At 41.8% G+C, this 20,522-nt stretch overlaps 1 protein-coding gene across 8 annotated transcripts in view; it reads left to right on the forward strand.

Annotated features, from left to right (window-relative positions):
- The window catches only part of RAP1GDS1 (Rap1 GTPase-GDP dissociation stimulator 1), a 160,680-nt gene that overhangs the window by 78,901 nt on the left and 61,257 nt on the right, over positions 1–20,522 (forward strand). For 7 of the 8 annotated variants that reach the window (XM_073340755.1, XM_073340749.1, XM_073340753.1 and 4 more), the window contains exons 3-4: positions 2,821–2,943; positions 12,103–12,228. In XM_073340755.1, the coding sequence (XP_073196856.1) occupies positions 2,821–2,943; positions 12,103–12,228 (249 nt within the window). Of the gene's footprint in view, positions 1–2,820; positions 3,005–12,102; positions 12,229–20,522 lie in introns of those variants that run through there. The other variant, XM_073340757.1, reaches the window with a different exon arrangement.

Here is a 20,522-nt window from a genome sequence, read left to right on the forward strand (position 1 = left end):
GTAGTGTCAGTACTCTACCTGGGTCATGGGAGCTAGTGCATGTGGGGATGAAGGCATTTTGTTTGGTGTTTTTTGTTTTTGAAAGGGAGAGGAGATGCAGTGGTGGCTTCAATAACGCTCCATAGCAAGAGAAGGACCAAGGTGCTATTTCTGTTTGCATTCTCTGCAGCTGATATTCAGATTTCCAGCAGAAGTCTAGTAAGCTGAGGAGTGTATTTTTATTGGTACTCACTTGCTTATCTCAATCAAATAAATCAGAGCGTATTTGTTGCATACAACTTGCCTGAAGCACCATTTAATTTTATTTCCCCACTTCTTGCAGGTCACAGGACATATTTTATTCTATGTATGTAATTTATACATTGCACAGTAATGAGTCCTTCAAACGGAAGGCCATAAAAATAAGACTGGATACTGTATATCTCAGCAATGTGTCAGGTGAAACCACATTAATGCCTCCTGCCTACTAATTGTGGCTCACATTGTACGGATCAGTAGAACTCCACATTTCCAGATATGTTTTACTGTACTTTAGCAGCTGAAATCAAAGGGGTCTGTTATCCCGTGCGTACAAATGAAACTACTATCTGGAACTCTTTTCATCATTGACATGCATTGTGTGTGTAAATCGTCTCTTTCATCCGTGCATCCATTCAAGAACTTACCTGCAAAATGTGTGCAGAATTGGCCTATTTGTAACATCTTCCAAATGGATCATTAACATTTTCTTGTGATGACATAAGGTTCCGCATATCTGAAAACTCGCAACTAATGTGTAAACTTGTAAATAGATGAATAATAATAATTAGCACTTATGTTATGTGTTGCTGTTGAAAGTGCTGTATAAATATTAGTTAATTAATCCCTGTTCAGTAGTAATCAGATGTTATCACCATTTTAAAGATGAGAAGTCACTCTTTGGACACCAGGTGGGTCAAGGAACTATCAACCCCCTACAGGCCAAAACGAATGCTATCCAGCCCTGGAGCACCCATGGAAATAAAATGAGTGGGTGCTTAGCACCCTCCCGCAGCCAGGCTCGCCCCAGTGCCTGCCTCCCACTGGCTTCCCCGCCAATCAACTCCTCCCCGCGCCTCCCACCCCCTACAGATCAGCTGTTTTGCAGTGTGCAGAAGGCACTTGGAGGGGAGGAAGAGGAGTGGGGATGGAGCATGCTCGGGGGAGGGGTGGAACTGGACGGGAAGAGGCGGGGCGGAGGTGGGGGCTTGGAGGAAGGGGTGGAGTAGGGGCAGGGCCTGGGGCTGAGCAGGGGTTGAGCACCCCTGTGGGAAAGTTGGAAGCTGGCACCTGTGGTTGCATATCTTGTAGTATTTGCAAGACACCCATGAGAGAGGGAGAGATTTAAAACAGCAGATTGAGTTCAGATGGATTTGTTCTGCTTTGCACAAGAACATCAATTACTGCATCTCATCTGACATTCTTAAAGAATGCAGTAACTTTTAGCATGAATGATAAAATACAACAGAAGTCCCATTGCATTTATAAAATGACAAAATAACAATTGCCATCTAATCATGTGTGTGTGGCACTCATGTTAATCTGAAATGTAAAAACATTTGACAGTAGGAAAAAAACTCACATACTTAGTATGTAGTACCTCTTGCTTTAATCCCTATGAGAATTACCACTGTTTTTCAATAGGTTATTATCCAAGGATGGAAGGTGGTCCTTGTCAGTATACAGATGTCCCTCGACAACTGGAGGGAAGGGGAAGAGAGTCCTCCTTGAAACACTTGATCCCCAACTAGGCTGACCAGACAGCAAGTGTGAAAAATCGGGATGAGGGTAGGGAGTAATATGAGCCTATATAAGAAAAAGCCCCAAATATCAGGACTGTCCCTATAAAATGGGAACATCTGGTCACCCTATCCCCAACTCAGCATAGAGAACCCAATTTCATTTCTTCTGTCCCTGCCACTGGGGCTGAAGAGGAGTTACTGCTGCCTTAGCACAGTAATTCTCAGCACACCAATTTGTATGGAGAGTGGGAGAGAAGACCAACGTCTGCATAATTCTCTCTCTCCTTACCCAACACTTTCAGACGTGTGCATTGACTACATAGCTTTCTGCTGCCCCAAGACGAATGTATCTCTTCCACCTGTATTTCTGTACTAAGTGGACCTGCCCCATGATTGGTCAGCTCAGTGTACCACCTGGTTGTTGTTACATAGAGCAGTCTACACTAGAAGTGCTACATCAGTGTGAAAATGAGAGACAGCTCTCCTGTCAGCATAATTACTCCACCTCTGCGGGAGGCAGAAGCTATGTCAGCGGGAGAGCATCTGCTGTCAACATAGTGCTGGTGTGGACAGTGCTTGGGTCGCTGTAACTTGTGTTGCTCCAGGGAGCGTCTTTTTCACACTCTATAGCGATGTAAACTAGATCGACTTAACCAGTAGTCTAGACTTGCCTGTTGATATTGGACTTCCACAGACCTTTTTGTCCCCTAAACTTTCATCAGGATTTTCTTATCGCTCTCTGCGTTAGTTTCCCCATCTGTTTGTAAAATGAGGATAATCCTACATTTTTAGTTACCACATAGTTGCTTTGTAAGGATTAACTGATATTAAGTGCTTTGAAACATTTTGTTAGATAAACACTGTTAGATGAACACTAAAACATCAAGCTCTGCCTTGTATATAGCACGGTAGTTGCCATGAGACTTACCTTTAAGCAAGGTCTAGATTTAAGTTAAATTTTTATGTGTGCACATTTTCAAAATTTACTCTCCCCTCTTTTTTAAAAAAGAGGTTGTAATTTATTATGCAAGTGATTTTTTTGTTTTGATGTGTTTTTCAGATACCGAGACAAGTGAAAAAATCCAAAAAAGTGGGATTCTTCAGGTGTTTGCAAGTCTGTTGACTCCACAGTCTTCCTGCACGGCAAAAGTAGCTAACATCATAGCAGAAGTAGCCAAAAATGGTGAGGTTTTCCACAAGAACTTTTCTGCTGGAACATCTTCAGTTTTGCACCTCACTTGTCAGTATGTTTTATTTCATTTATGTTTTCATTTTGTAGATTAGAGATTTTTCATCTGTCTCTCTTTTACCCTTTCTGTTTTTGTCTTGTCAATATTTTGTTGCCACTAGATTTGTTTAGAGTGCATTTATCCCCTTGCTAATCCATCAGAACAGCATTTGTTTTCAGTAGTTTTCAGTCTTTACTTTTGTGTTATATGTAATTTTTAAAAATCTATTGTGTATTTTTAATAGGCAAAAAAATATTAAGGCTTTAAGATTTTCAGAAATGCATGTACAGAAATGTTTGTGTACACAATTACCGCAATAGATTGTACAAGTGTGGTAAATGAACATACGAATGACCTCTTAGGACTGGGACCAGTGACAACATTATTACCCGTTTCAAGTCCTGTGACAAAATAGTAGGATCAGTCACTCTGAAAATAGAGATAATTATTTCTGTTACAGTAGCAGCCAAAGGCCCTCACTCAGGATCAGGGATCTTTGTGGTAGGTGCCATACAACATACATATATTTGAAAAATAATCTAGAAATTCTTCTAAAATTATTTTTTCTTTATAAAGAATAGTTCATGGACTCTAACCATTCCAACATGGGTGAAATTGATCCGGAGCAGAGGGCCCCTGTAAGCCCCTCCACATTCTTTCAGCTCCACTTCAACTCAGTGCTGTTCGATTTGTACTGTAGGGATGGGAAACTTTTTATAATGATTTTTTGGATCCAAGGTGATGCAAGAAGTGACAGATCTACAAACAAGCACATTATTTAGCCAGGTCATTATAGAATTTTGTATTGTTATTTATTTAAATATATAAATATATACAAATATATGCATCTGGATGGACAAGGCACCTTGCTCTGTGTAACCCTGTGGACTCCCTCAGCTGGGGAGGAAGTGGAATGAGTGCTGGAGGTCTGCAGGCAGGAGCCACTGCCAAGACTCTCTAGAAGGAATAGTAAAGGAGACGCAATTGACCGCCCTCAACCCCTGAAAATTGCTCCACTCCCATCCAAGGAGGTTCACTGGTGAGACGCTATCGACTGCAAATCATCCCATCCTTTCTGCAGATCTCTCACGCAGATTCCTCTTTCGGAAGACACTGGATTGTGAGTCTATCTCCCTCTTCTATTTTTCCTTTGGAAGGGAAGTTGCTGAAGGAAGCTGACTCAACATAGTCCATCCTCTGCCCTCTTAGGTGGATCCTGGATGGCAGTGGGACCAGGGGAATAGGTAAAGATTGACAGTGGCCCTGTCTGGATACATTTAATCCCGGTACTGAAGGAGTCAGCAGTCCCAGTTCCTGCATAGCTCCCCCATGACCGAATCTGATGTGTGAGGCTAGAAGAGGACTTCTAGTAGATAATAGGCTCTTTCAGATCCAGCTTTTTCTGGAGCTCAGGTGGGGAATTAACAATTTGATGAACTGGTTTCTTGTGTGGAGACAGGTTGTTGATTTGCTCGTTTTGCCCAATTTGAATTGTAACGGTTCGCATTCTGTTAATGTTCATACTTTGGAAGAGAAATAAATCTGGCTCTCTCCAAGTCACTCTTTACTGTATTTGTTTAACGTCAGGATCCATAGCAAGTTTGACCAAATTGTTATATTTTCTGTGGTAATCCCAAACATTTAACTTCTTTTCCGCTCAGTTAAAATTCCATTTAGAAAAAATGTGCTCTATACAATCAAGTTGTGCCAATTTATTTTATTAAAGCTGTCAATTAGATCTAATATTCTAAGCATGCTGTTGTTATCTGGATATATACCAGAAATAATCTGTGTCACAGTTACTGCTGCCCCTTCTCAGGGTCCCGCTGAATGCACTTCGACAGGTATCAGGCCTTGGGCCTTTATCTCTCCTGGGGTTGAATTCTGCAATTCACCCACTCTTAGACCAGGAAACCATGACTATTTGCATTTAGAACCTGCAAGCCCTTTTTCTCTTAGAGTCTGTGACAGCTTGTGTTTGCAGTGATACAGCTTCTTCAAAACAAAGCATGATTTATTCATCACCCAAACCTGCCAAGCAGGTAGAGCAAAACAAACAAACCCCCCCAAACACAATGAAAGGCCTACTCACATGCGTACTACTTACATCTTGATAAGTTTCTCATCATCTTGGCGAACTTACCTCTCTGGCATGCAGAAACAACCTGTACTGAAGCATTGTCAGCCTTTTCCCTGATGCATCCTGGTCAGTATCTCTCAGCTCACACAAAAAAACCTCTCCCTTTTTCTAGGGTATTTGAGCTGTGTGGTACCCTGTGATCCTAGGCTTAGCCTTGGGAGTAGTGGAATATTCTAGCTTGGCTGGAGCCAGGTAAGTAACTTCTTTCCCCAACTGATGGCCCAGTCATTGTTATCTTAACTCCTTTGAAGCTGGGTACCTGAGAAGCTCTTTTATCTGTCACCGTTTTACCTTTTCTGGGTTCTCAAACAATCCCTTTACAGCCTCCTTTGAGTTAATGCTATGCATTCAGGTAGGCAGCAATACGAAATTGAACAAGGAAATTGAGTCATACATAATACTCATAAAAATAATACAAACATTTCCCCAGTTTGTCACAATCTGTATACACCATCCTTTTAAACTCCACAACAGTAATTCCTGTTATTTCTGCTGCTTTGAGTTAATATGACATCTGAAGGTTCAGAGACGGCATTTAAAAAAAGGCAAACAGGTAAAGTATTTTGTACCTTGAGAGATTGAAAAATTATTTATTTAAGCCTCCAAAAATCTGCATATAGCAATCTAACTATATTGCAAAATTATTTCCCAAAATAAAAATGTTCCAAACCATATAGATAAATCCACCAAACCCTATTGCATACCTTTTCTGCCTTTAATATGTTAACTGAAAAATTTATAGTCAGTGAAATAATTGACAAAATACCGTATAAACTCCCCCCTCCCTCAATTTGCCTTCCTTTCCCCCTTCCCATCCTACAACTCTCTCCTCTTTCTTCTCTGTCACAGACACCCAAGTTTCTTATCTGCTTTTCTCCTCCAAACACTCCACTGAGCCCATGCCACTCACATCCAATTCCTTACTGTTCTCCTTACCTTCTTATTCTCCTCTGGCTCTTTTTCCTCAAAATGCGAGCATGCTTTAGTTCTCCCATCTTAAAAAAAAACTCTACCCTTGACCTCACTTGCCTCTACAATTACAGTTCCATCTCCTTTCTCCCTTTCTTCTCTAAGCTCATTGAATGCACTGTTTACATTCACTGTCTGGAGTCCTCTCCTCCAGTCCTAGACCCTCTCCAGTTTGCTTACATCCCATGCACTCAACTGAAACTGCTCTCGCCAAAGTCTCCAATGACCTCTTTCTAGCCAACACCCAGAACTCAGTCTTCACCCTCCTTGACCTGTCAGCTGCCTTTGATGCCATCAGCCACGCTCTTCTTGAGATCTTGTCCCCGCTTAGCTTCCAGGACTCTGTTATGTTATCTCTCTAATTGCTCCTTCAGTGTGTCCTTTGGAGGATCCTCCTCAATGCCCCCTCCAGCTTTCTGTGAAGATTCCACAAGACTCTACCCATGACCCCTGTAGCAGGGTGGTCATCCAGCTCTGGCCCTGAATGGGTTAAAACAGCCCTGGGAGAGCCAATAGTAAAAGCAGCCCTGGAGAGAGCTGCAGCTGGGAAAAGGTGGGAAAAGGGATTAAGAACCTCTGGGGGAAGCTGACTATATAGCTGACCACAGGAGTGGCATTCTTAATCAGGCCTGGCAGGCCCTGATAAGAGGGCTGTGGGCCAGAAGCTGGAGGAGTCTCACTCCTGCCCTCGGGGGAGAAGGCTGGCTGCCTGAGAGCGATGTACCTTAAGTGGAGCAGTGCTGGGGAAGGGCAAAGGGAGCTGGAAGCTCCAGCCTGGTAAACCCCTAGACTGCAGGCCTTGTTAAAGGCGCAGAAAGGTACTGGGGCTGCAGCGGGGCAGCCTGGGAATAGGCAGAGGCAGCTGGTGCTAACCCCTTGCCAACGATGAGTGGCCATTACACTGCAGTCTACCCCAGTGAGTGGGGGTGAGCTGATGACTGACAGTAGCCACTGAGGCAAGGTGGGTTTAGTGGGTTGGGGGTTCCCCTGGGAGGAGAGACCCAGAGTGAGGGGGTACTGCTGGGGCAGAACCCCGAGGTAAAGGACACCAGGGTCCAGGAGGGACACGGGACCAGCGGCAGGTGAGACACCAGCCTGCAGAGTGTGCTCCATATGCTGGAGAGCTAATTCCCTGGACGACCAGCAGGAGGCGCCGCACCAGTGAGTCCTTGTCTTGCTACAGCCCCCTACTCTTCTCTCTCTGCACCTTATCCCTGGGTAGTCTCATCTGCAAACACAAATTCAGCCTCCAACTCTATGCTGACGTCTCTCAGATCTGCCTCTCTCTGCCAGACCTGTTTTCTGCCCAAGCTAAAATCTCAGCCTGTCTGTCTGACATCTTGTTGTGGATGTCTTGCCATGAGCTCAAGCTCAGCTTGGATAAAATAAAGCTCTTAATCTTTCCCACCAAGCCCCGCCTACCACCTGCTTTCTCTATCACTATGGACAACACTGCCATCCTGCCTGAGATGCAGGCTCATAACCCAGGTGTCATCTCTGACTTGTACCTCTCTTTAGATCCTCGCATCCAGGCTGCGTCTAAGTCCTTGCCATTTCTTTCTGCATAATATCTTGAAAATATCGCCTCTCCTGTTCTTCCACGCAGCTAAAACTTTTATCCAGGCTGTCATCATCTCACAGTCTTTCCTCACTCATATCCAGTCAGAAAGCTGCTTCAGAAACTGTTCTCTTAGACCATCACTTTGACCACATCACCCCTCTCCTATCAAACATAAGCTGCTTGTCTTCACTTTTAAGGACCTTCAGACTCCGCCTCCATCCTACGTATCGTCTCTCATTTGCTATTGAATAGTCAAAGCTCACCTTTGATCAACCTATGTTGCCAGCCATTTGTTATATGTTCAATCAAGAACTTTCATACCCCTCTTACGTTACCCCACGCATTGGGGAGAAGTCCCTGTAAACATCCACAAAGCTACCTAGTTATCCTCCTTCAAATCCCTCCTTAAAACTCTCCTTTGCTTTGTTACCTACAAAAAACTTGACAGCAGTTCAGGTGCTGGTGTGCTGATACCACTGCATATCATGCTGACCAATATTATCTCATTGTTTCCTTGTACTTCTCCATCTACCTGTCTGTATCCATCTATGGTCTCTTGTCTTATATTAGATTCTAAGTTCTGTGGGGTAGGGACCATCTTTTTGTCTTGTGTTTGTGCAGCGCCTAGCACAGTGGAGTCCTGGTCAATGACTAGCGCTCCTAGAGGCTGTGGTAATACAAATAATAAATAACCACTAGCACTTTCTTCCTCTTCAACAGTCAAGTCACATTGTCAACTGTGGTATGAAAGCTCCAGAATGAGCTTTTGGTCTCCTCCTCTGCAATCGTAAAATCAGTGTTTCAAAGGGGCGCATGTGTGCGCTCTTCATGGATTTCACAACAGCTGTGCTTTACCTCAAGATGGAATTTACTGAAAATATTTTTTCAGAAAGGTTTGTGGAATTGGGGATTGCACAATAAGCTTACTCCGTTACCTCCCTAAAAGAAACAAACTATAACCTGTTTGGCTTCAACTGCTGGGATCTTCATAGTCAGGGCATGTCTACATTACAAACGTAAGTTGACCTATGTTAACCACTGTTGATGTCCACACTATCCTCCTTCTGTCAGCGATGTGTATCCTCACCAGGAGCACTTCCACCACCTGAAGAGGGGCAGGGTGGGGGCTCGCAGCTCCCTGGCAGGAAGGGGTGGCTGGCTCCTGGGGCTTCTCGCCTCCTTGCGTAGGGAGCCTCTGGGCAGCAGCCTGGCTAGGAGCTGGGGCAGCCCACATGGAGCCCTGAAATAGACAAGACAGCCAATTTCAGGGGGACAAGACTATAACGTGTATGCCGACATAATTAGGTCAATGTAAGAGGCCTTAGTCTCTGGTCAACTATATAACACGGCAGCTATGTTCTGTTAGGTATTTTAATGTGATTCAAGGCCTCCAGGGGACCTGCTTCATCTTCTAGTGGGGTTGCACACCAGTAGTACTGCTGCCAGCAGCTCCTTCCACCCCACGCCTCACTATATTTGCTCAGGTTTCAGAGTAACAGCCGTGTTAGTCTGTATTCGCAAAAAGAAAAGGAGTACTTGTGGCACCTTAGAGACTAACCAATTTATTAGAGCATAAGCTTTCGTGAGCTACAGCTCACTTCATCAGATGCATATCGTGGAAACTGCAGCAGACTTTATATATACACAGAGAATATGAACCAATACCTCCTCCCACCCCACTGTCCTGCTGGTAATAGCTTATCTAAAGTGATCATCAGGTGGGCCATTTCCAGCACAAATCCAGGTTTTCTCACCCTCCACCCCCCCACACAAATTCACTCTCCTGCTGGTGATAGCCCATCCAAAGTGACATCACAGGGCCTAATAACATCAGCCACACTATCAGAGGCTCGTTCACCTGCACATCCACCAATGTGATATATGCCATCATGTGCCAGCAATGCCCCTCTGCCATGTACATTGGTCAAACTGGACAGTCTCTACGTAAAAGAATAAATGGACACAAATCAGATGTCAAGAATTATAACATTCATAAACCAGTCGGAGAACACTTCAATCTCTCTGGTCACGCAATCACAGACATGAAGGTTGCTATCTTAAAACAAAAAAACTTCAAATCCAGACTCCAGCGAGAAACTGCTGAATTGGAATTCATTTGCAAATTGGATACTATTAATTTAGGCTTAAATAGAGACTTGGAGTGGCTAAGTCATTATGCAAGGTAGCCTGTTTCCTCTTGTTTTTTCCTACCCCCTCCCCCCCAGATGTTCTGGTTTAACTTGGATTTAAACTTGAAGAGTGGTCAGTTTGGATGAGCTATTACCAGCAGGAGAGTGAGTTTGTGTGTGTATGGGGGTGGGGGGGATGTGAGAAAACCTGGATTTGTGCAGGAAATAGCCCAACTTGATTGTCATGCACATTGTGTAAAGAGTTGTCACTTTGGATGGGCTATCACCAGCAGGAGAGTGAATTTGTGTGGAGGGTGAGAAAACCTGGATTTGTGCTGGAAATGGCCCACCTGATGATCACTTTAGATAAGCTATTACCAGCAGGACAGTGGGGTGGGAGGAGGTATTGGTTCATATTCTCTGTGTATATATAAAGTCTGCTGCAGTTTCCACGATATGCATCTGATGAAGTGAGCTGTAGCTCACGAAAGCTTATGCTCTAATAAATTGGTTAGTCTCTAAGGTGCCACAAGTACTCCTTTTCTTATATTTGTTCAGTTGAAGTGAAGTCTATTCCTCACTACAACTAGGGGGCCATGAATTCTGTTTGTCTTCCCTTCTCACATGAGTGGGGAGTGACAGTGAAATCTACTCCTCTTCCGTAGGAAGGGGTGAAGAATGAAATACTATTCCTCCCACCCCCAAACACAATGTGTGAAGCTAAGAGAGAAAACCTTCCCTTCAGTGGAGAGGAGACAGCAATTGGTTTTGTGGAGGTAAAACAGATGGGGGGGGGGAGAAGTTGAGGAGGAGAGAGGATGGGGTATGCAATGGAAGGGAAAAGAAGAGAGAGGGAGAATCTACCAAAGGGCAAAGCAGAGGAAGGGGAAAGAAAACAATAGATCCAATAAAGAAAAACTGGGATGAAAACGAACGTGGGAGACTGAAGGAGGAAAAGAGAGAAGTGAATTAAAATGGCATGAGAAATAGCAAAAGCAAGAAAAGATAGATAAATGTAAGGGACTGACGGATGTGATCTCGGATCTTGTACATGACAGTGCACTGTGCTGACATTAGACTCCTTAGCATAGCATTTATTTACAGCTTTGCCAGATTATGTTTTAGGGTTTTTTTGTGCTGGCCATTGGTCTTCCACCTGACCTATACAAGTCTGTTTTCATCTGTTTATCGACACATGACAGTCAAAGTCTGTAAGGACATACGGACAGGTTAAATCTGCACTAATGTCATTTTCATAGGAAAAAAAGATATTGTAAGATTAGTAAACATGGATAGCTGGTGCCTACATTTCTCAGTTGTTTATAGGTAAATCCGGACCCCAGGCTAGCCAGGGAATTCTGCCTGGAAGCAGAACCATTGTAGTTCTGATGTACAAGTAAAGGGACTGAATTTGCAGGAGCCCTGCAAATGGGGTGTGCATCCTGTGCAACCCAACTCCTAGGACCAATTCTTACGTCACAGACATCAGTGTAATTCCGTTGGCTCCAGTGGAATTACTCCTGATTGACACTGTTGTAAGTAAGATTATAGCCTGGCCCCCTATGAGCTGGGTACATGGCAGGAGAAGGAGTATAGGGGTAAGAGAATCTGCCACTGGTTGGATCATCTGGTTTTCCCCCCATTGTGGGGCCGTATGGACTGTGAAAAGTTACTTTGGCCTCTTAAACTTCTCTAATTCCCCCCCTACTGTAGAGATATTCAGTACCCAGCTTGCTACTCAGTGTTAGTTCCCTGCGTTTATCCTTTGTAGCAACTGTTTTTCAGGTAATTGGAAATTTATCTTCCATTTCTGCTTATATTTAATTTAGATAATCTGGTAAAACAGATAAGGCTGTTCATTTTGGAGGAGGAATGCTGCAGTCTTAAATCTGCTTAATAGAGGAGTTAACATTTTGTTTAATTTGCAAATGTGGAGAACAAATGTTGCCAATAGTCTGTTCTTTTCTCTTTGTATTTATTACTCTCAAAACATGCTCAGTGATTATTTGGAGGATGTTAAATTAGTTTCCATGAAAGTCAATTAAAACACACTTGATTTCTGATGAATCAATGAGCAATGGGAAAAGCGTAGCCAGAATTCTGAATTTGACCATCTTGTCTGGAATCTTTTTTGATAACTAGATTGTTTTGCCAGACATACATTTATTTTCATAGAGTGAGGCAGCTACAGTGCCTGCGTAAGATGGGAATCTGGAAAGGAAAACCTTTTGCCAAAGATGAATTTTTGTGTTAACTAGAAAAGATCAAACCAATATAACTCGACTTTAATTAAATATCTCTCTGTTGTTCGCAGAATTTATGCGGAACTCATGTGTGGATGCTGGGTTGATCCCTCCACTGGTGCAGCTCTTAAACTGCAAAGACCAGGAAGTGTTGCTTCAGACAGGACGTGCCCTGGGCAATATATGCTATGATAGCCGTAAGTGTGGAAATGTAACATTTTTTGTTGTTGATGGTGGTTTGGGGGGTTTTTTGTTTTGTTTTTTACTGTGTCATACAGTTATAAACTGAGTCATTTTTCCTCCCCCCCGCTTTATGTTCATTGCACCGATTAGTCTGATTTTATGGGACAGTTGAAATGTATCATAGGTGTGACAACTGTACTCTGTTTGTGTGACAGACTGGTTAAAAAAAATACCATTTCAATATCATAATATTTCTGGACATGAGACTAAAAGAGGTTTTTTCTCTTCAACATAATGGGTAAGATTTTCTAAGAGCATATACTAAGCATGCAATTTGAGACTTGAATAGCCACAAAACTAGAATTATTTTAAATTGTGCTCACCTTTGGACCACATTGGAGGAGTAGGAAGGGAACATGTACTTCTCTCCAAGCCTCAAACAACAAAAGATATGAGTTAAAGAGGAGACTACATATGTGGATGAAAGGTATGCCCTAAGTATGTTGCAAATGCTGTTGTATTCTTAAATGGATGGCCATGGTACCAGGACCATGCACGTATCTTTTTCATTTTTTTGTGGGCACAATAGGTTTCGCATGCCCAAATGTAATTGGGCTGAAATGTAATTGTGAGTTCAGTTGCAAATTATGTACATAGTGAGAGGATTTGCACAACCGAATCAGGTGCAATGTTTTGAAAATGTAGTCCCATCTTTCTTCAATCTAAATGTTTTGATCATTATGGAAAATGTAATTCTACTAGTTTAACAACATTTTTTCCCATGAGATTAGATATAGCTAGGGGCCTGGGCTCCCTATTGATAAGTGCAGTGACTCCTGCTAGTGTTCGTAGATCCTATGAGTATATCTCAAGAGAGAATAAGCTACTTAAACTTGCATGAAGAGTATAGTGAAGAAGCAGAGTCCTTGGGAATGTGTTTATATTATAGAAATTATTCATACAGAATAACTAGAAGGCTATGGATGTCTGCAGATGGCAAGTGAAATGAAAACGTGAAAGCATTTTACTAGCTTGAGTCACTGTACCTTATTGCTTGTATCAGGAATGTAGGAATTGTGGTTTATGTCACCTTCACTAAACTGTCTGGTATTCTGACTAATGTCTGTTCAGTTCGATTGTATTTGTAGTTTCTTCATTACATTGGTTTCTCACGCTAGTTTGGAATTTTACATTTTATGTTGCTGTACATTGCTTTATATGTGAACTCCATGCAGTTAATCAGATTTGCCAATCTGGCAGTTGCATTTACAGACATCTGCTGCTTGAGGATGATAACATTTCATTCCCTTGTTTAGGCTTTTCTATAGGCTGACTGATCAACTGAACAGCTGCTTCCCAGTGGAAACTTCAGCAAGAAACTGTTGAGCTTTCTGTTATGTTACTTATTTGTCAAATTGCATTTCAGGGTCAAATGTGATCAGAAAGCTCACTCCATGGATGATTTATTTCATATGAATAGACTCTGTGAGACTATTCATGTCACCTTTGTTTCCCGTACATTACTGCTTGAAAAATAATTAGGACACCAAAATGGTTCCATGCTGTAAAGTACTGTATAACTGCCCCTACATTTTGCATTGTCTGCAGCATTTGTTCAATATAGAGAGTCTTTATTAACAGTTTTGTGTTGCTCTTTTGTTGAGCAAAATTGGCACTGGTAAAATCTACAGTAGGCAGTGATGTGTTCTGTATACCAAGTGTAGCTGTTTTCCCATAGATAGTAACAGTCTTGCCTGTGTACTCAGGGAAGAGCAATGAATAATGTGTAATAAAATGTCATGTAAATCAAGATTAGTATCTTTGATTAAATTAGACTAGACTACTACAGGGCTTATTTATCACATCCATCCTGCCACAACTTATTTTATATGTGTTATCATAGCCTTTACAGGCTCTGTGTTTACATATACCAGTAGGATATTAAGTTAAGGACAAATACATTGTGTTCATCACAATAAATATTTGATACAAATATTTTCCCTTATGGTCATAATTGTTCATATTGGGAAACTATTTTCTCTCACAGTGAGTTCTAAGATGTAACGAAGACAGAATATGCAGTCAAATATTTGTAAGTGTATCATGCACAGACAAAGTGGTTCTTTTTCCTTATATTTGAAACAAAGATAGCTGTTACCCGTTTGGTAAAAGTAATCAGTATTAGAAAGTTGTAGCACCTCTTTAATTCTACTTAATAATCTAAAGGAGTATTACATGTATTAATCTTCAGATTGAATTTTGGTAACTTTCCTAGCTAATTCCATGTAATGGCAAGTGAACTCCAGGAACTGTGATTACAGGGTTCCCTCATCACTCATGAGGAGTGAAGCTATGAGTAAGATCTGCAAGTCATCCCAAATGAGGACTGTACAGGCCCGTTATACAAAATCAAGCCCCTTCCTACTGATATCTACATATATTCCCACATATATCTATTCTAGATTGAAACCAGTGAACCCTGTGCACCCTGGTGAGTTTGCAATTTATGCTTAGAGGTTTTCTTGCATGGCACGAAGTGAATCAGGCTCCCTGTGTTTTAGAGGGGAAGCAGTCGTGGTGCTCTAGAAGGAAATTGTCAAGGGATTTTCATCATTTAAAAAATAAAACTTTGTTGCTCACTCCTGTGGGAAAAGCCCAGAGAAAGGGGCCCTGAGGAGAAGAGTTCCCCACATCTTTCCATTGGCATAGGAAGGGTTCCGTTTCCCCCCTACCCCTCCAGTGGAAAGAAGAGGGGAACTGCGCCCCAGAATGTGCAGTTCCCAGGGGATCTACATGAAGGCAGAGCCATCTGCACAGAACTCCTGGTTGGACAATCTATGGAGAGGTGCTGCGGAAAAATTAATGTACCATTTGTTCTTGGTAGATGAAGAGATTTAGTGCTTCTCCAAAACCAAAGAGTGAGAGCTGTGCCTGATGGGATGGAGGAGTAACTTCTGAAAATGGATCTTGGGGGGGGGCAATCTGGCCTCTTTATTAAAAGCCTGAAACTGAACCTTGTTTCCTTTCTGATATTCCTTCCTCTCCCTTAGATAGGCACATACTGTTCCTATGGGGTTGCTTGTCAGTGCTGAGTCTTTAAAAGAACATTGAAACATTTGTTTGAGAAAAAACACAGAGGGAGAATTAAATGTATTTTACAAATACAGAGAAGGAGGGAAAGTAGGTCAAATTTTGGAGCAAGCAGCCTTGACAGTGTCCCTTTTAAGTACTTGTTATTGGCTTTGAGGAGATCTGCTTTATGTAATTCTCCTAACGTCAAGGCAGCAAGCAGGGATAACTACAAAGTCGAGTGGAAGGAAGCTTTGTTAGTTCTGATGAGATACATATATATATAGTTCCAGTCTCCCTCTCACATGCAGAGATGAAAGAACAACTGAGACTGCCAAAAGTTTTGATCAAAGAAAGGGTTATTTGTTTTCAGAGAGCTTTTGAGGAATTAAAGTTTCCTGTACACTGTGTGTAAACCATTCAGTGCTGTCCTGCAGTTTAAAAACAATTGCATTATTGTTTATTTCTATAATGCTTATAAATGTACTAGTGCTTCACCGGTATAGACCGTTATAAGGCAGGTCCCTGCCCCAAAAAGCTAACAATCTAAAGAGAGAAAATGGGGAGATGAGTGGTGTGTCTCTCTCTCACACACACCTCTACCTACCTACCTCTAGCCAATTAGCCCAAATGATATTCTCACTCAGACCTACCATTTTGTCTGATCTATATTACTAACACTAAATACCCATACCCTCATCCAGTTATTTAATGCTTCTAACCTGTAATTATTTTTAGCTTATAATTAACCTCCCTACATTTCTACACCTAGTCAATTCAAACCACCAAACCTATCTTCCTGCCAATTCTGTCCTCACAATGCTTTCTCTACACAGCAAGTCCTAGACTCTTTTCTGCTGCCCTCCTGGATTTGAATGTAACATGTAGACCCTGTCTGCACTGCCCAGGAACACCATGTTAAATATAGCTTATGCTAGAAAGGAGCAAAGATGATTTTCTTGGCCAGTGCAGAGAGCTGTCTAAGAATAGACTAGAACCTAAAAGTGATCTTCCACCATTAACTCTAGCAATCAACGGTATTAAGCTACTGCACACTTTCTTCAGTTTCTTTCAGTAGCTTTCAAAGTCAAAAATAGACAAATTATCATATGTATAGGGACTAACCAATTTATTTGAGCATAAGCTTTCATGAGGTACAGCTCACTTGCATCCGATGAAGTGAGCTGTAGCTCACGAAAGCTTATGCTCAAATAAATTGGTTAGTCTCTAAGGTGCCACAAGTCCTCCTTTTCTTTTTGCGAATACAGACTAACACGGATGCTACTCTGAAACCTATCATACGTATAAAATTCCAGGCATCATAGGTTGCCTAACAAAAGGCAGACAGGCAGCAAACAAGAAATGTGGAGTCACTGGTGTGTTTCTGTTAGATCATTTCACTATTGGTTTTGCTTCGCTAGATGAAGGTTTGCAGAAACGCAAGAGTTACTCATCAACATTCCCCATGGCAATGATCCATTAAGATGTATACATACTCCTGAACAAGTATGTTCTAATGGTTGTACGGGGAACTTGAAGCTAGAAAATCTGGGTTCTGCACTTTGCTTTGCCATAGACGACTTGTATGACCTTGTGCAAGCGAGAATTCACCTGGAGATACCACAGTAATATCTAGCACCACATTCAGGGAATACCGGCAGGGATTGGGGGTCTGTGGGTGGGAAATGAAGGAAAACTAATGATCTCCTCACAAGAGTATGTACGTGTGCCGGAGTGGAGGGGGGACAGCTGGCATCACTATGGCATGGGCTATGGTTCTGCTCTAGAATCCAGCAGATACTGAGGCACAGGGATATCCATGGGAAGCCCCTGTGTCTGTACATCAGCTCTGGGCCTTCTTTATCCCCTTCCCCATCCTCAGTGATCACACAACCAAAACCTCCCCTTGACACAACGGTCTCCGGACCCTCCTTAAAGCGGGGTCTTGGAAAAGGTAGAACATTCAGTAGGCTATATTATCTTCTCTGAATAACCTCCTACAGGTTAGCAGATACAGTGCGTCAGTATCTCCAGTGTTATGAAATGAGAATCAATATGTTAGATGAATTCACACCAACCTTTGGTTAGGCTTACGTTGTCCCTCTGAAGCTAGCCTTCAGAAGGATAATTCACTCAGTTCTTGAGTGTCTCTCCTTCCTCCTGATCCATGGAGACTAGACGGGTTGGGATAAGAAGGTGGGGGAAAGTAAAATCAATTAACAATGTTAAAAAATGCACTAATGAACCAAGTTGGCTTCCACAGTTGTCGGGTTGTCTCTAACCTCAGCAAAGGCAGGTTGGAAACTGGAGGGAGAAAGAGCAGGGTGCATAGGCAACTTGGTGAAGTGCCTGTAAAAGGATCAGACTATTCTCATGGTTGCTATTATTACTTTAGAGCCTACAAGTTGAAGCATGAAGGGGCATATGAATGTCTAGCATATCCGGCATGTAAATACCTTGCAACGCCAGCTATAGCAGTGCCAGGCGAACACCTGTTCTCACTTTCAGGTGACATTGTAAATAAGAAGCGGGCAGCATTATCTCCTGCAAATGTAAACAACCTTGTTTGTCTTAGCGATTGGCTGAACAAGAAGTAGGACTGAGTGGACTTGTAGGCACTAACATTTTATATTTTTATTTTTGAGTGCAGTTATGTAAAAAAAATTGTACATTTGTAAGTTGCATTTTCACGATAAAGGGATTGCACCACAGTACTTGTATGAGGTGAGTTGAAAAATACTATTTATTTTCTTTTTTAGTCAAATTTGTAATTAAAATAATAATATAAAGTGAGCAATGTACACTTTTTGTGTTCTGTTGTAATTGAAATCAATATATTTGAAAATGTAGAAAAACTTACAAAAATATTTATAATTTAAATTGGTATTCTATTGTTTAACGGTACAATTAAAACTGCGATTAATCGCAACTGTTTTTTTTAATCTCACGATTAATTGCAATTTTTTTTAATTGTTTGACAGCCTTATTTGAAAAATAAAAATTAGAGCACTGGATTATGTGAAATAGAGAGAGCTGCAAAACTCATGCCAGGCGTCTTTCTTTAGCATGACTCATACCAGGAGTCTTGAGTCTTCCTTGCTCAGGCTTTTAGCTTTCATTTTTAAATGTGTCTGAAACATCCAGCTGTACTGATAAATTATATAAAGTCAGAAATACTTGCTCAGCTTCTAGCTTTTAAAACTTAAATTAAAAGAAATGTAATCCTTGTAGCAGGTGTCAGAGTGAAAGCCATGGAACTTGAAATATTCTCTCCAGGAGATAGATACGGAAAATGAAAAATTCCCCACCCTCCCACACCATAATAGGTTTCAATAGTGCTTTTCCGGGACCATCTCTGGGGGTTAGAGAGCAATTCACTCTCTGTGCTGTCTAATCCTTGGCTTCTTTATGGAGTGCTAGGGTGAATATTATCAACTGTAAGAGGTGGTTTTGGGGACATGGACCCCTGCCTAATTAATCACCGCAAACCACCAACTCATTTCACGTAGGCTGTCGTCTAACAGCTGTTTGGTAGCTCATCTACTGACCTGGATGGGAAATTAACTGGTTCTCATTACTCATTTCGCAAGTCATCCATTCTTTCACTTTTGGTCGCCCTAGACCTACTCTATAGAATTCAGGACTCCTGGCTGAATTTCAGATATGTGCTCTGGCACACAGTTCCCTTCCTTTTACACCCTGTGTGACCACCATCACTATGCCACTTCTTGTTAAGCTCCTCCTGCTTCTGCTGCAAATTCTGTGTGTTCATCTGCCTCTCTTTTGGGTATATAGCACAGCTCCATTGCCAGAAAGAGCCAAAGGACAGGAAATAAGAAATTCTTCACACCTATAATTAGACATGGAAAAATATTCCACAGATCAGGAGATGAAATTAATTTTAGGATCTGAAGCAGAGAGAGTGAGTCTTAAGAAGTATAACATATTGGAGACAGTGTACAAATTAAATTTACTACGGAAAATGGCATAACCTCTCTCAGTATCATGTGGAAAACCAGCAGAATCCTAGAACATGACCTGTGTTGACAGTCTTAGGCTACTTGTCAAATCATCTTCATGAAGATCACCCTCTTACATGTCAGCAGGGCGCATCCTGTGGCAATGTTTGCTTTCCAGTTTTGTACTGAATCTTATAAAGTACAAATATCACCCACTAATCTATTTTTCAAGGAAATTATGAAACTGAGACCTGTTAATGAGCTTTTAACTCTTTGCTGTGAACAACTGATAGTTTTTAGGAGTTGCTCACAGAGCTTGCCTTGCGGTTTCACTTTGTACTCTACAAGACCATGTGACTGTTAGCTCTAACTTTTTTTACGTGTACCGGATGCTAGAAGATTGTAGGCTTGTTATGATGATAAGGGAAATAACTGCGGTATTTTCCCCATACATCTGCAACAGAAGTGTTGCATCAGCAGGAGATAGAGCATGCCCTATACATGCCAAAATGCATCTACATAGTAGTACTTAGCGATCATTAACTCATTAACCCTGAACAGTCTTGTGGGGCAGGTAAATATTATCCTCATTTTACAATTGAGAAAACTAAGGCAGAGGGATGAAGTGACTCTCCAAAGCTACAGAAGGAGCCAGTGTGGGAGCCAGTGGTACGATTCAGGAGTTCCCGGCTTGCAGTCCTGCGTACACTCTACTAGTCAGGCCTCTCTATTATTTTCAGACTCTAAGAAAGAAATCCTGGCCCCACTGGCAAAACTCCTGTTGACTTCAGTGGGGCCAAAACTTCTGCTAGTGATGGTATCCCTTAACAGTGACCTTCAAAGAGGAAAACACTGACCCAAAAAAAATCCCCCACGGGTTTGTACCCCCTTGCTTCTTTAAAATTCATGTAGAAGGCCCAAAAATGTTTTCTGAGGATTTTTTTTTTTTTTTAAGGCAAGGACTGGGTTCTGCTTGCTTTTTACTGTAGAACTACTGGTCTTTCCTATCCTGTTTTTCCAGGAAATATGGATAACTGGAAAACTCAGATGTATGACAACCCTGATACCAAGAAAATAAAATCTGATTAAGTGAGATGGGAAGGGATTTTTTTTCTGAAAGTTTTACAATTTTTTGTGTGTCAACAGTTAACTCTCATGCTGTAAAATCAGTTGGAATTTTTTTTATTTTTAAAAATTGTTAATATTCATTGTATGCATTACAGTAGTGCCTAGAGACACCAACCAAGATCGAGGGACCTGTTATGCTAGGAGCTGTACAA

This window comes from Lepidochelys kempii, chromosome 4 (assembly GCF_965140265.1).
Source record: "Lepidochelys kempii isolate rLepKem1 chromosome 4, rLepKem1.hap2, whole genome shotgun sequence".
NCBI lineage: Eukaryota > Metazoa > Chordata > Testudines > Cheloniidae > Lepidochelys > Lepidochelys kempii.